Source organism: Nuphar pumila, chromosome 14, assembly GCF_984573655.1.
Source record: "Nuphar pumila chromosome 14, dmNupPumi1.hap1.1, whole genome shotgun sequence".
NCBI lineage: Eukaryota > Viridiplantae > Streptophyta > Magnoliopsida > Nymphaeales > Nymphaeaceae > Nuphar > Nuphar pumila.
In genome coordinates this window covers 60,772,695-60,788,784 of record NC_143262.1, presented here as the reverse complement: position 1 = coordinate 60,788,784, position 16,090 = coordinate 60,772,695, and the positions used below count along the sequence as shown (strand labels likewise).

The following is a 16,090-nucleotide window of genomic DNA, read 5'->3' as shown; positions in this document are numbered from 1 at the left end:
ACAATCATTTTTGAAAAAAACAATCACCTGTCTGTTTTTTATTATAGAAAACTGGGTGCCTCTTTCATGATTGACCAACCAAACCAATTTTCTACGCTCTACAGTGTAATATTGTTTTCATGTAATTTTGGTGGCCAGTGTTTTGTGCTTTTATTCCCTCATTTATTGGTTGTGTTTTTGAAAAGTAGATATAATGTTTAAAAAAACACTTTTAAAATCTCACGAGACCTCATGGATATCACACAAATAAGATTCACATTTTAAATCTCATTTTTAGGGTTTCGGGTCAACTCACTTTTTATAAAGCCTGGTTTCAGGTTTTTTATGTTTTGGTTGTTTTTGAAGTACTGTTAAAATGAGATTCAATTTCTGCATCTTATGTCATTCAAAATCACATGAGATGCAACCAAATGTACCCCAAGAATTCTACATTTTTCAAATTGGAGAATGATTGAATGGACACTTGTCATATGAATAGCTATTCTACATGAAACAGTGGTGAGCTTAAGAGGATTCCCCACACATGAAATGAGAAAAAAAAAAAAAGATTGGCCGGATGCATTTGGTCAATTGCAAAATCAATGCAAAAATATGTGACATCATCTGCAACCCCTCCCAAAGAAATGCCCCCTCACTGATTTAAAATGCCACCGAACTTCCTGTTCACCATTCAGGTTTAAACTTATAGACACCATCATAATCAAGGCCCGATGACAGCAATTCGATAGTTGTACAGTGACAACAGCATTCTATATGAAAAGCAAAAAACAAAAAAAAAAAACGCTATTAGATACGTCACTTTCATGACCAAGAACCCAAAAATCATCATCGGGTTGATTCAAGTTGGTGTTGGTGCTCTTTGCAGAAAGTCGTTGGCACCAAACTGGAGAAAGTACCAGAGCCAATTTTCAAATGCCGACAGACAATGGCTTCGTGTCAAGGATGCTTTTCTTCCTGATTAATGCATGATTCAGGCAACTAAAATAAACAAAAACACATTGCAACAGGATGCACCTAGGGAATTATACAAATCTCTAAAGAAAAATACTCACTAAAAACAGTTTGAAAAGGGAGTTTGATCAATGTCAAAAGCAACGAAATCAACCATTCGCGTATCAATCTCCGTGTTCTTTTTGGTTCTTCCTTTCTGGAAAAAGATCTTTATGCAGGTTAAGAAACAAGCTAAATGCCTAAAGAAAAAGAAAAAACACTAAAAATGCAATATAGATACAAAAATAGGAGTGCATTAATAAGCACACCATCAACATGTGCAGATTCCCACATCAATTTCTAGAATTCTAATTCTTCACCCTTTTTTGGATTAATCCAGATTGATCTCAAGCAATTGGAAAGCATCAAGCAGGAGCAAGTGCAGCTCTTTACCAAATTCAATTGACTGGCTGAGAGTGGGATGGGTTCACAAGGTTCCTGGCTTCTAGGCCATGTCCGGTTGGTCCTTTTCCAGTACCACCACTACCAACTGTGGAAGAGATCAAATCTCCTGCATCTTCAAGCTCAGCCTCCTGAATTGATTCCATCCTGAGACTGTCCATCCTCCTTGCAGAATAACCAGGACTGCTGTACAGACAATTGTATGAATGTGCAGCCATTGGATCTGGACTATGGGGAGAACGAAAAGCAGGGCTAAACAAGGGCAGCAATAGACGCTTTCTATCTGGAGAATCCCTTAAGGATATTCGACATACAGGACAAGTCGAGTGTTGCCGGAGCCATATATCTATGCAGGTGACGTGAAAAGCATGGCCACAATATGGGAGAATCCGGAGTACATCTCTATCTTGATACTCTCCAAGGCATACAGTGCACCTGGCAAAGGACCAAAATATGATCAAAATATGCAGAGTATTCAATTCCTCATGTCTATTTTCCTTTTCTTTCTCCATTCCTTCTATTTTTTTACTGTTTTAGAGAAACTGTGCAGAGGCAGACCTCTGTGAATGTGATCAATAATATATGTGAGTGATAAAGAGGAACGCAAAAACTATATAGCATTTTAAGGTTTGCATGATTCCCATGCCCTTGGCATGAGTCTGTTGAGGGCTACTTGGTAACTGCCAAGGCACATGCATTAAGAACGAAAGGCAAGCACCATAACCTTCCATCAGAGAAAGCCAAATCAGAATTAGGCTTCCATGATCACAAGTAAATGAGAATTGATACAAATTTCTTTTGAGAAAAAACTTCTTTCACTAACTGGCATGCACGTACACTTGCACATGCAAACATGCAGGAAAAAAAGGGAAAGGAAATTATTCAGTGCACAATTGCATAATGGTATAAACAGACGATAAAAGACACATCAGAATCATGAAAAAGGATTATAATGGCCCATCGCAACTCAAACCAATGAAATGATATGAAAATTAAGTGCAAAACCCTCAAAAGAAAACAGGCACATTACCCACATCAGTTCAGTCCAAGTCACTTGAGAGGCTAATGAGACCCAAGGGAAATGAATCACATGGAACAAGTGTCTTCCACTATTGCACATCAAATGATTAGATACTAAGTCACAGGGACTCGGCAAAGCAGGTGCCGCACCCGCGTCGACGCGATGCGGGTGCGGGTGCAGTACCGGGTGCGGTCAACACGACCTTGGGTGCGATCAACGCACCCAGGGTCATTTTCATCCACATTTCGGACTTTAAAAAAAACTGATGAAAAGGAGGATTAGGGCAAAAAAATATCTCTCCTCTCCTCTCCCGCGCAGCTCAACTCGAGCTCTCTCCTCCCGACGCCACCTCCTAGGCTCCTCCTCTCCCTCGTCGCAGGTACGTACCCTCTTCTTGTGTCGGCAATGGAGGGGTCGAGCCCCCCTGCTCCCTCTCGCTCTCTTGTTGAGTCGGCAAGGGAGGGGCTGAGCCCCCCCCCCCCCCCCCCCCCCCTTGCGCCCTCTTGCTGGGTCGGCAGGGGAGGGGCCGAGCCCCCCCCCCCCCCCCCCTTTCCCTTCTCGCTCTCTTGTTGGGTCAGCAAGGGGAGAGGCTGAGCCCCCCCTGCTCCCTCTGTTTTCGGCAGGGGAGGGGCTGAGCCCCCCCTCTCGCTCTCTTGTTGGGTCGATAGGGGAGGGGTTGAGCTCCCCCTGCTCCCTCTGTTTTCGGCAGGGGAGGGGCTGAGCCCCCCCTCTCGCTCTCTTGTTGGGTCGATAGGGGAGGGGTTGAGCTCCCCCCTGCTCCCTCTGTTTTCGGCAGAGCCCCTCTCCCCTCTCGCTCTCTTTTTGAGTCGGCAGGGGAGGGGCTGAGCCCCCCCCCCCCCCCCTCTCGCTCTCTTGTTGGGTCAACAGGGGAGGGGCTGAGCCCCCCTTGCTCCCTCTGTTTTCGACAGGGAATGGGGTTGAGCCCCCATCCCTGCTCCCTCTTATTTCAGGGGAGGGGTTGAGTCCCTCCCTGTTTTTGGCAGGGGAGGGGCAGATCCCTCCTCCTTGCTCCTGATTTTATTATATATAATATATATTATATATATATATATATATATATTTATATCAAGATAATGTCTGTATAATTGATTTGAAATTTTTGAATGTATTTTTTTTGTGTTTTCAGGATAAAAATGATAGATAAAGGGAAAGAACTTGCATCATCCTCATCCCAACATGTGAGTTTTGTTGCTAGTTTTGCTAATAGTTGTAGTGAGATTGATGATGTGGGGCCACTATGGGTACATGTAGATAAACTTGCAAAAACTGGAGAAGGAGGTGGTGGAAACAAGAGATTTCGATGCAAGCTCTGCGAAAGAGATTTTGTTGGGTCTTACACAAGAGTGAAGGCTCATTTATTGAAGATACCAGGACATGGTATTTCAGGATGCAAAAAAGTTAATGAGGCAATGCGAAGACAATACAAGAAAATACAAGAAGAATATGAGAAGAGAAAGGCAATGGCCGATTCTTGTGCAGTTAGTGTGTCATTTACAAGCCACCAAGAAGATGCTGAAAAAAAAAAAAAAAAAGTCAATGTAGGAGGTAGAGGAACGATACAAGCAACATTCAATACATATGGAAGAGAAGAATTTGATAGAAAAGTTGGGAGGTATTTTTATTCTAGTTCACTCTCATTTAATGCGGCTAAAAATCCTTATTGAAAGGATTTAGTAACATCCTTGGCAAATTGTAATTTGAGTGGTTATGTGCCTCCAAGTTCAGAAAAAATATGAACCACACTTCTTGCAGAAGAGAGGACAAATGTGGAGAGGTTGCTAGAGATTAAAAAATATTCATGGGAGCAAAATAGAGTTTCTATTGTATCTGATGGATGGACAGATATTCAAAGGCGTCCACTGATCAATTTCATTGTTTGTTCGCTTAGTAACCCAATATTCTTGAAAACAGTTGATGCATATGGGGAATATAAAAATGCAGAGTATTTGAAGAGGTTGTTTATAGAAGTCATAAAAGAAGTGGGTGATCAGAAAGTGGTACAAATCATTAAAGACAATGCTCCAGTTTGTAAAAGTGCAGCGTTGAGTTTGGAGAGTGAGTACCCCCATATTTTTTGGACTCCCTGTGTAGCACATAGCATAAATCTGGCCCTAAAGAGCATCTGCAACCCCAAAAAAGAAGAAAATTTACAAGCATATGTTTTATGTTCATTGATTGAAGATTTAGAAAGAAATGTCAAAAGCATTAAGAATTTTGTTATTAACCATCATCGTGCTAATGTTATATTTAATAGGCATTCTGACTTGAAATTGTTGAAGGTTGCTAAAACACGTTTTGCGTCCATCATTTTGATGGTGAAGAGGATTAAAAGAGTGAAGAATGTTTTGATTAACATGGTGAGTGATGAAAATTGAACATTCTATCGTGTTGATGATGATATCAAGGCTCAAGAAATTAAAAAATTCATTGTTGATGATGAGTTTTAGGATAGAGTGGTATACTTCTTTCAATTTACACAACCTATTTGGGAAATGTTAAGAAAAGTTGATAAGGACGAGCCCATGCTTCACAGAGTTTATGATACGTGGGATAATATGATTGAAAAAATACAAGCTAAAGTTTTCAAGCATGAAGAAAAAAATCCTGCATTGGATGATTCCGAATTTTTTAATCATATTCATTCAATTTTAGTCAGAAGATGGGATAAGAGCAACACTCCTTTGCATTGCATGACACATTCTCTTAATCCAAAATATTATGCAAATAAGTGGTGCGCTGGTGGTATTGGTCGTGTCCCTCCAAATTTAGACCCAGAGCTATCAAGACATAGAAATATGTGTATGATAAGACTTTTTCCAGAAGCATATCTTCTACATCAAGTCACACAAGAGTTTGAAAAATTTTCATCTTCGAGATTATATACATCGGCATTATTCGTGAGAGAAGAGGATAATATAGATCCTATCACATGGTGGTCAACATTTGGATCAGAAACACCTCATCCCCAACGTCTTGCATTAAGATTGCTATTGCAACCTGCTAGTTCATCTTGTTGTGAAAGAAATTGGAACACATATTCTCAAATCCACAACATAAAGAGAAACAAACTCACAAGCAAGCGTACAGAGGATTTAGTATATATTCATTCAAATCTTCGATTACTTTCGCGAACCAATGATGAATATAGGTATTAATTTGCTCTCTTAGTTATTTGATTATTTCTTAATTTTTCATTTAAATATACTTGTATTGTATTTAACATTTTTAAATTGGGTTTGTAACGCAAACAAGGAACATCCAAATTTGGGGATGTAAACCCAAAAGAGTGTGACTTCGAGGGAGAACATGATTTCAACATAACAAACATGAATTTAGCTGAGCCCAGTATTCCTTCTAATGATGCATTTGATGATGAAGAAAATTATTAAGATTCATTACTTCATCAGGATATACTTTGGCATGTAATTTAGTTTTTTTCTGCTTTACTTATTTGATTGATATTTAGGTTGATATATTGCATGCATGATGAATGATATTATGACAATGTTAACTGTTAAAACTTCAAAATTATATATATATATATATATATATATATATATTTTACATTTTTGCCCTGTCGCACCCCCGCACCCAAGGTTTTTGAAAGTGTTGCACCCTCGCACCCGCACCCATGTAACATAGATTAGATATATAACATTTAATGTTGAATCCCATGTCTATGTGTCTTATAGGCCTGCATAAATACAAACACAGAAGGGTGACCTCAAACTGGATTGGCCAATAAAAACAAGTTGACATAGGTCTCTGCAATCAATCAACTTCTCCAATTTCTTAAGCTCCCTAGTTCTGCTTTCTCTAGAATCCAAACAGTATTACCAAATCAGTTCTTTCGTTTTCCATGCCTCTTCTATACATTTTAGATTATTAGACTTCAGTGCCAGGATGATAAAAAGTACTATGAAAAGAATGACAGCTTTCTCCTCTGATAATCTACACCAAAGCAAAATGGACTATAAATGTGAATCTTGGTAAGAAATAACAGCAGAAAGATCCTTTTTATCCCACAACTCAATGCTGTGCTTGGTATGATTGTGGCTAATCAAGGGCTTGACATCTTTCCAATATACTATCAGGATCAAAGAATCGGTTGGTTTTCTTGGATGTTCATCCAAGTTAAACCTATTTTCATGATCCATCATAAAACCTATGCACACAAAACATGTGCATAACATCCTTTCATTATAGGTAACTCAAAAGACAAGAAACTGTAAGAAAAGTTAATAAATTACTTTATGGTTTTGAAGGTGGCAGTGCTTGACGTATGCATTTCCCAATTCCCTCACACTGAATTATGCAAACCATTTACAAGTCCTTTCATAGAGGCTGCTATCAGTGTCTAAGGATTTGCAAATGAAGTGCATGGTACAAGACTATGCTGTTAAGTTTGACAAGTTGAAACACTTTCATTGATAGAGCAAATAGACCATGGTTCTTCAATCAAATGTTGCATCTTCCATCATCAAACCAATATTAACACTCTCATTTATCATTTATTCCAGTGACACAATTGTACAATTACCAAGACCTGCCTTCAATCATAGGCACAAATATCGGTATCGGCTATATCTCGGGTGAGGCTATTTCTCGTGATATTAAAGGTTTGGTGATAAATCTCGGGAAAATCTGGGGGCCTAAAAATATAAAAAATAAGAAAAATAAGAAAATATCATGTTTAGACAAAAAATACATGAATAATAAAAGAAATAAGAAAAACATATTTAAAATGTAAAAAATAAATTAAAAAAGTAAAACTAATTGATAATATCATGAAAATATCACGAGAATATCGTGATATTCTCATGATAATATCGCGATATTATCAAATTGGCAATATTTTTAAAATATAGCGATATTTTACCTATATTAGCGTTTGCTGAATTTACAGCGATAATATTCGCTGATATCTGTGACTATGCCTCTAATACATCCTTTTCTGAGATAAGGCTGAATGCATAAACTGAGTTCTTGAAAGATGATGCTTGTGACCAATTTTTTACAGTGAATACAATGTATTCATTAGTATTGAGAGAGGCATTTTGTCCAATATAATGATCTCCAGAGGTTTTCTTTACCAGAATATTCAGTAGGTGGTTCAAATGAAATATCTGGATAAGTAGAGTACAATTATCCTTGTCAAGGATTCCTAGATTATAAGGCCGCCATACATTGTTCTCCAGCTTGCCTAGGAGTGAAGAAAAGTGTCTCCTACGAATCCTATGAATAAATCATTTCAGATCAAATAACCACTAACTTCTAGCAAAGGTTTTAACTTGTATAGCATCATACAGAACATATGATTCTTTTCATGTTTCTTGCTACTTTATGTCTTCGTATTCATGCCCAGATTCCATATAAGAGAAAGAAAACCCATTTAGATTACCATATCCTTGGCTGTTTAACTACCGTTCTGATGGAGTGCAGTTAGGTTTGTTGCTACTTGTGATAGACAATTTCTTTAAGCCTTCAAGATCCATGTAATCCAAATCTATCTTCTAAGACTTCTTAACATGTTGAACATCACCATGTGTGCAACATATTTTCTTAGCGTCCTCTCCTGTAGTTTCAGTGAGTTGGACTTTAACATGAAAAGTGTCTTTTTACATGGATAACTTAAATAAATTTATGCTGAGAATCCTCTTGGTTGTCATATGGGAAACCCAGTAAAGCATGTTTGTCGTTTGAAAAATCACATGAAAGGGTTGAAATCGAATATCTCAAGCCTTGTTTGAGAGTGCACTAGTAAGCCGGTTATTGGTTTCAATAAAGTCGAATTGACCAGTCACTTTTTATCAAAAGAGATGCCTAACATATCACCATTAGTTCATACTAGTGTAGATGATATTGTGATTGATAGCAGTACTTATCCGTAAGCAAGTGTCAGACAACTACTTCAGGCAGTGCTCTAAAAAAAATATTTTGGAGATGCTTTAAGTCCTAGTAGACAAGTAACCTAATGACTAAATGCTCCCTCAATAGAAATATATAATTGATCTATTACAGAAAACGGGCATCCTTCATAGGAAGTAATCATCACTCTTGCACAATAAATGAATTATGAAGCTGATGAGCCTTACTGCCAAATTCAGAGAAATATCATAGTACGACCAGGAAGATTAGTGCAACACAGTCACAGTCCATCATTGTGGTTAACTAGATTTCTTGATACATGTGCAGTTCATGCACTGATCATATGGCTCATCAAAAAAAAAAAGAAAATAATCACTTGTAGGTCTTGAGAAAGAATAGTAGGGGGGAAACATTTTGCATCATTTTGTTTTGCAATATATTTTACAACTTTGTATTCATAGCACATTTAAGTAGTAAAACAGCTAATGATTAAAAGTCATAAGCCATGTTTTAAAATCGATATAATATAATAAATGAAGGAAAGGATATCCAAGACCATACTGGGGCATACCAGAGTTACCCGAAGCTTCTTAGGTAGGTGGGAAGCTCGCTTCCCTGAAACTCGCTTCGGAAGCGCTATACTCCTCGCTTCCGAAACTTCATGGGAAGCTCGATTCCCCGACGCTTCTTTTATGCTTCTCGTACACATGGTCTATGCATACTATATACTTTTCTCATGTTTCTTTTCATCTTTTTCATGTATTTTCTCTCACGCTTTCACTTACTTTGGTAATCATCATTGTTAGATTTTAACAAAAATTTAACTCTTTTACAGAAAAATCATGAAATATAAGAATGATCAATTTTATTTTAGTTTTTATTTGTTTCTTGTTTGATTCCATAATGCTTCATTTTTTATTTATATTACACTTTTAAATTGAAACTTCGCTTCCCGCTTCGTATAAATTTTAAAATGCCTCGCTTCTCGCTTCTCAATTCTCGATTCTCGCTTCCTAGTTTGGCAACCTTGGGGCATAACCATATTGTTGTTTCCCAAAAGCATTTAGTATCTCGTTGTTCATCAATATTTATTCACATTCAGAAGAAAACATGTTAAGCCAGGATATGCAGTTTAAGTTACCACTGAAGTTTTCTATATATAGAGGCTAGAGGCATAAAATATTTCTATGGCATTCAAGAGAATCAGGAAACCAACTCTTCTCAAGTGAAATTATATATTTAGCAACACTTGAATGTGTTATACCTACATAAATGCATAATTCACAAAATAATAACCATAGCCTGAAGCCACTTTGATGTGATGGACTGGAACAGAACAGACTAATAAACAAACAAATTGGCATCGAAAGATGTTGATAGTGAAGAAAAGAATAAAAATAGAAAACAAGCGTGTATTTTCTCATAAATATAGGTAAACCAACCAAAATTACACAAAATGAATGGTTACTTCAGGAAATATTATCCAATGGAATAGAACCGAGAAAATTGTACAGGAAACAAAATCAACCAATTTTTTCAGTTCTGCTTTGTACTTTATTTTCTGCATGAACGATTGCTGAAAGCCAAGTTTAATTCTAGATATTGCTATAGTCAATTAACACTGGGTAAAGAAGAGCTTCCTCCAAAATTATATTGTGACCTCCAACAACATTACCAGATCTCAACAAAAAAAGAAATCTTTTACTCAGACTTAATGTGCCAATTAGATCTCACGAATGCAAAGGAAGTCAGCAACTAAGCTGCAATTTCTCAACATAAAAACTAGAATCTCCGGAGATTCTACACGAACTGATTGACGCATGGCCAAGTTAAAGAAAAGCCCAGAGCATCAAATTTGTTCATTCACGGATCTGGAACTTACTGGGAATCTTCACCAGAGGAGAAAAACTCGTCGCTGAACTTCTTTGTAGGAAAGCTCGAAATAAGCACCGGTTCCAACCCATGAATTCCACGCTCTAGCTGTTGCATGAACAAACTATATAAAATTCAACAGCAAGTAATGTCCCAAAGCAAAAAAAATTACAGGCACAACATCGCAACGGTACGTGCCAATACGCCCACTTCAAAAAGAGAAGGGTTAACAACAAAAAGATCACAAGACAGTCAAAGCCCGGAAACAATGCCGAGAACACATGCTCAGACAGATTTTAATGCGTATTCATGATACAAACATGTCTAAAAACGATTAAAAAGTCCAACATTGCAAAGCCAACAACTAAAATTCGTACTCAGAAGATGCCATCAAAAGATCACATGTTAACCAATATCGAAAGACAAAACTCTGAAACGTTATAGAAAGAAATCAAACCCCAAATCTTAGTCGAAAACTGAAAAGGCTGAAAGAAACACAAGGAAAAAAAAAAGAAAGCTGAAGGGGGAAATGGCGGAAAACATTGTCGTGTTACTGTCCTTCCGCTCAACCTTTTATAAAACAAAAAGATGGAGCTAGCATTACGGGGCTAACAACAGCAGCCAAGATAAAGAGTGGGATTCTGACTGAAGAACTAACGTAAATCTAACAGAGAAATCAGAGAAAAAACAAAAAAGAATAGAAAAGGCAAGGAAAAAGAGAGGACATACCAGGCTTAGATCAGATCGGACGGCTGCAGGGAAGGCCCTCCTAGAGGCTGTAAGTTGTATCCTCGCACACACTAGTCTAGTGCAAACAAACACTATAAACATGGTGCTCACGGCGAATCCTATCACGGTCATGACCAAATTTACACCAGAACCAATCATGGCTACCGACTCCCACCCTCCCCCAAACTCTCAAAATCCCGCCGGCTCCATCTCGTCCAACTCAGGAGAGCAAGAAATTTTGAGTACCCATCTCTCTAAATCGGCTAAAAAGCAAAACACAGAAAGGAAAAGAGTGGAAACATCAGATAGGCGTCGCATTCAGGCTTGGTAGATGACCAGGAAGAGCCCACAGGGAACAAGGATATGATTCCAACTGGGAAGAAAGAAATTAATTAAATGGACCACTTTTTTTAATGGTTTGTTTTTTTTCCTCTTTCTCGCATTTTTTATATTATTAAATTTGTGGAAAACTGTCTCACTAGACATTTGACCCTTCGTTTGTGGATCGAAATTTGACGCCATCTCTCTTTCTCTCATTTCCTGTAACATAAATTTCATGTCATGCAATTCACAAGTGCGGAGCTCTTGATGCCTTTGTTTGGACTTTCCATTGCTTGAACCAAAAGGCTAAGAAAGGATGCTTGGGGGAAAACTAAAGTAGGCTGACAAGTTGTATAAATGTTGAGTCCCTCCGATCTGTTGTTTTTGAATGGAGAAACCTAGCCCGCAAGTCTTGTGAGCCAAGAGGAAAAACTTGGGCCTATTTATAGCCAAGTGGCTGATTCCATTTCTAACTTCCACCAAACTTTTGACATTGAACTCAATTGAGACACTTGGAAAGAATTTAAAGTTGCTGGATCCAGAGTAGCGAGTCACCCCTAGCAAAGCCTAGCTTTGCCATAATGAACCGTGACTGGTCTGGCCTTATGCAAGTCATTACTGTCAGCGTCAATATTTTCGGTCAATCTCTAAGAGGGCACTAAAACCCTTCCCTCTGATTTTCTTTGGGGGGTTCACCTAGAAAAGCATGAAAATTGGGACACTGAGTTGATAAGAGTACAAAGCAGGTTCCGCAGTGCAAGTTCCTAGGTTTTGCGGTTGAGTCGGTGCAGCCAAATCCCATTATCATAGAAGTGGATCCCGGTTGTGTAAGGGACTTTCTTAAAGTGAATCACCAGACCAACCGAAGCAACCATATTTATAGTTTTGATTCTGCCAAACGGATCCACTTCAGTATCAGGTCCGAAGACTAACTCGTACTAACTTTTTTGGGGGGATAGTACAAGGAAAAACAACTCCATCACTGACCACCAGGGCCGGAGCCAAGTTCTGGGTAGGGTGGGCACTTGCCCACCCTGACCCAGAAAAAAACCCTAAGGGCAATGGGTCAGAGTGGGCATGGCCCACCCTCACCTCGACGGTAGGTGGGCAGTGACACATGTCAAGGTTGGGCACCACTTGTGCCCAACCCCCAAGCCGAGTGGCAAGTATATAACCACCTCTCTCTCTCTCTCTCTCTCTCTCTCTCTCTCTCTCTCTCTCTCTCTGAATTTGGTTTGACAAATAGTTTTTTTTTTTTAGAAATAAAGGTATTCATTTTGATTTTTTCAAATAGTATAAAGGTTTAATTAAAGGTTTAACTTTTTTTTTGTTCTTTTTCTTTGGATTTATCATATAATCACATGAATGTTTTGATATTAGGGGTTTTATTTGCTTTGTTAGCATAATGAATGATAGGGTTTTTATTTGTTATATAGTTTAGTTTTAAATAACATAAATATTTAATTAGAGTTTTAATATTTTTGTATATTTTTAATTAGCATTAGGTATATAGTGAGTGTTTGATTTTAGTTAGAATATTAGTGTTTTTTTCAATGAACATAAATCTATGATTTTTTAGAGATTAAGTTATTGGTTTGCATTTTTCCAAATGATGTAAATGTTTAATTATAATTTTGGGGTTTTTTGTGTTATTTTTTTTATATCATCAAGCAAGATTCCATTAATGAATGCTAGATTTTGGTTATTACTTATCAAACCCATAAATTCATGAATATTTACTTAGGTGTTTTTGTCTCTTTTTTTCAATCATTAAACATGATTCCATTAATGCTTGTTTGATTTTGGTTAGAATTTCAGAGGTTTTATATTTTCTTCAATGATTTTTTTTACTGTGCATTTGTGCCCACCCTAATTTAGATTCCTGACTCCGCCCTGCTGACCACACACAAGCTCTAACTAACTTGTAACAAAAAATAGATAAATTGTTTCAAAGCTAAAATAAGAAAGTTTAAACCATGAGCTTGTTGCTTGGCAGACAAACACATCTACTATTCGGTTTACACTGTGTTACGTGATATAAAAATATATATATCAACACTTAACGAGCCTAACGAGTAGTGTGAAAGTGAAAACCTGTTGTTCATGCTGGAAAGAGTTCCTTAGAACCGAGCACGAGCAATTTGTTCCATTTAATGCAGCTTGAGCACCGGTAACCCATTTCAAAATATGGAACATTTTAGAAAATTTATTGACAAAAAGGGGATACCTTATAGACAACATGGCCATTTGTGGGAAGAATGGTATCATAACTTTTGGCACACATTAACTAAAATGCCCTTCAGTCTACTGAGGACCTACCAACATGACATTGAAGTAGAGTTTAGTCGCAGGTCATTGTCCTTTAGCAAATCTAAGCAGTTATTTAGTAATCGAATGCCCCAAAAGCATAGCCTTAGCCAAGTTTGGTAGTTAGGAGCCTTTGGGCTTTTTGATATAATAGGATAAGTTTTGTCAAGCTTTGCAGGGTGCATGCAAATGAAATTGGATTTGGATCAACTAAATACACTCACAAATCTGATCTAGATCGAGTCAGAACAACCAAAATTCATAAAAGTCCCATACAAAAATATACACAGCATTGGTAAGGTCGATGAAAATGAACTTTGGCTAGAAACGTTTTTATATCTCCTATGGACTTTCAGGCTGGAGAAGAATAATAGAGGCCAACTAAACCGAAAGCTAATTTGTCATCCGTGGAAGTCTCATCACATAGCATTACCATTTTTTACCACTTTCTTAGCAATCTGTGTTATAATTATTCTAATGTTGTCAATTATAGGATGGCAATGGAGGTTGTTATCAGGGAGCATGTAAAGGCTTTCTAATGAACTTAAACTCAGCTGGATAAGGTCTGATACACCAGAAAAGGCTTGAGACAGCTAAATCACACCGCATAACGAGCTTGGTGGCGCAAAGACTGGGCTGGACCTTGGACAGCTTCCAAAGACCCAAAGAAGCTTCCAACCTATGGAAGGTCAGACAACCAAAGAGAAAGGAGAGAAGGGCGAAAACCACAAAGAGAGAGGAAGACATGAGATAGAGAGTCCAATTTTTTCATTCACGCTGAACAAGAGAAAATACAAGGCCTTATATAGGTATAGGAGACACTCTACACAAATTATAAAAAATATTAAAATACCCCTAATTGACTAGGCTATTTCTGAAATCATGACCTCTAAAAATAGCTAAGCATCTTATCTCCTCTTGCCTGTTCTTAGCACCCACCTTTAAGAGAGTTTTACACACCTCTAGTCTGGCTAAAAATAGGGGGACGCTCCCTGAGTGGGCCTCATGTGTGGGACCCACCAAGCCTAATTGCTCTAACTCCTGGGGCCCCAAGATTTATAGGGCGGAAGGATGTGGGGGGGAGTCTAACAATGGTAGAGAGTAGCTAAAATTAGCTTGTATAAGTTTGGCTAAGTCAAGGAGGTGTTAACCTAATATAGCCTAAGTCAAAGAGGTGTTTACTTGAAATAGGCTTAAGCCAAGTAGGTGATACCTAATTCTAGTGAAGGCTTACCTCTATTTAGACTTTACTTAAGAATGAATCTTGTAACTTGTGAGGGCTGAAAATAGCCTCTTATGTGCCTATATATAGGCATTGTAAAACACCATTTGCAAGCATTAAGAAATGAATTGAAATTTGAATCCCCCTCTCTCAAAATAGTATATCCCTCTATCTATCTATCTATCTCTCTATCTATCTCTAAGCCCCTATGCTTCAATCTCTCTCTCTCTCTCTCTCTCTCTCTCTCTCTCTCTCTCTCTCTCTCTCTCTCGTTTGCCTCTAGACCCTTTCTCATGTTTCTGTCTTGTTGGGCCAAGATAAGACCTCTAGTAGGTCAGGAGCTTGAAAACTTGGCCCAAGCCAAGTGTGGTGGACTCAAGCTCCATGATGGCTAAACCCTTAATGCACCAACATGCATTCAAATGACCCCTTGGACTGCAACTCTTTAGTAGAACTCCTCAACAATATCTACTAGGTCCTTGTAAGTCAAATCAGACACCCACTTGACCCAAAATGATTCCACGAAACCAACATATAAAGCATGTTGTGATTACAAAATCTGACCTGAATTTCCTGAGTCATATCTCCCTAACCTGACTTGATCTAAGCCTCAAATTTTAGTCATAAGTGTTCCCATGTGTCCCCAAAAAACCCTCCAAAAATCAACTCTAGATAACCACATTTTTTACTGAACCTTACCAGACTCAAACCCAATCCAGACCTAGTCTGAACTCACCTTCCTATAACCTGATCACAAGCTCCTAAATCCCGAACCCAGTTGATTTTGGCCCTAATTTTTTACCAAGACCAACTCCCATGTGTCCTAAGCCTCTCCTTAAAATTGTAGCATTTTATCTATTGTATTTTGGGCATACTATCTTTTTTCCTAAAACCTGTCAGAACTCAAACAACACCTAACCATGTTTCTAACATAGCCAACCTACCTAAACATACCCTACCCTTGAACCGAGAACTACCCTTATGTGAATCCATGATTAAAAGAAAACAAATTTAAAATTTCAGACCCGGGTCAGATCCAGATCTGATAACTCGTTAGGGTTATAATGCTCAACGCAAGGCCGAGGGTTTTTTTTTAAAAAAAAAAACTCTTCCTCCAATCCCCTGCACCGCTTTTCCCCTTCCCCCCTTTGTCGAAAAGGAAAACCCCTTTTGGGTTTCCTAATTCGAGCCCCTCCCATGCCTTTAAAAGCACACAAGGGTGGGAGGGGGACCCTCACCCCTACTCTCTTCCTTCGCTTTCTCTCTCACTCCCTGCGTGTGGCAACATCAGCGACGTCGACCGACGACACCACCACCCTCTCAAGTATGCCCTTTTT

At 38.3% G+C, this 16,090-nt stretch overlaps 1 protein-coding gene across 2 annotated transcripts; it reads right to left on the bottom strand.

The window, feature by feature from the left end:
• Positions 1 to 692: 692 nt before the first annotated feature.
• Positions 693 to 11,231, bottom strand: LOC149816872 (RING-H2 finger protein ATL38-like). Of its 2 annotated transcripts, none has more exons than XM_089986774.1 (4): positions 10,904 to 11,231; positions 10,185 to 10,282; positions 1,384 to 1,827; positions 693 to 749 (listed from the first exon to the last, which is right to left on the bottom strand). In XM_089986774.1, exons 1-3 carry the CDS (start codon positions 11,060 to 11,062, stop codon positions 1,389 to 1,391), a joined length of 696 nt encoding a protein of 231 aa, XP_089842900.1. In that variant the 5' UTR covers positions 11,063 to 11,231; the 3' UTR covers positions 693 to 749; positions 1,384 to 1,388. The 2 variants fall into 2 exon arrangements, with proteins under 2 accessions (XP_089842900.1, XP_089842898.1); XM_089986772.1 differs by lacking the exon at positions 693 to 749 and adding an exon at positions 1,075 to 1,190 and having other exon boundaries at positions 10,904 to 11,230.
• Positions 11,232 to 16,090: the final 4,859 nt, after the last annotated feature.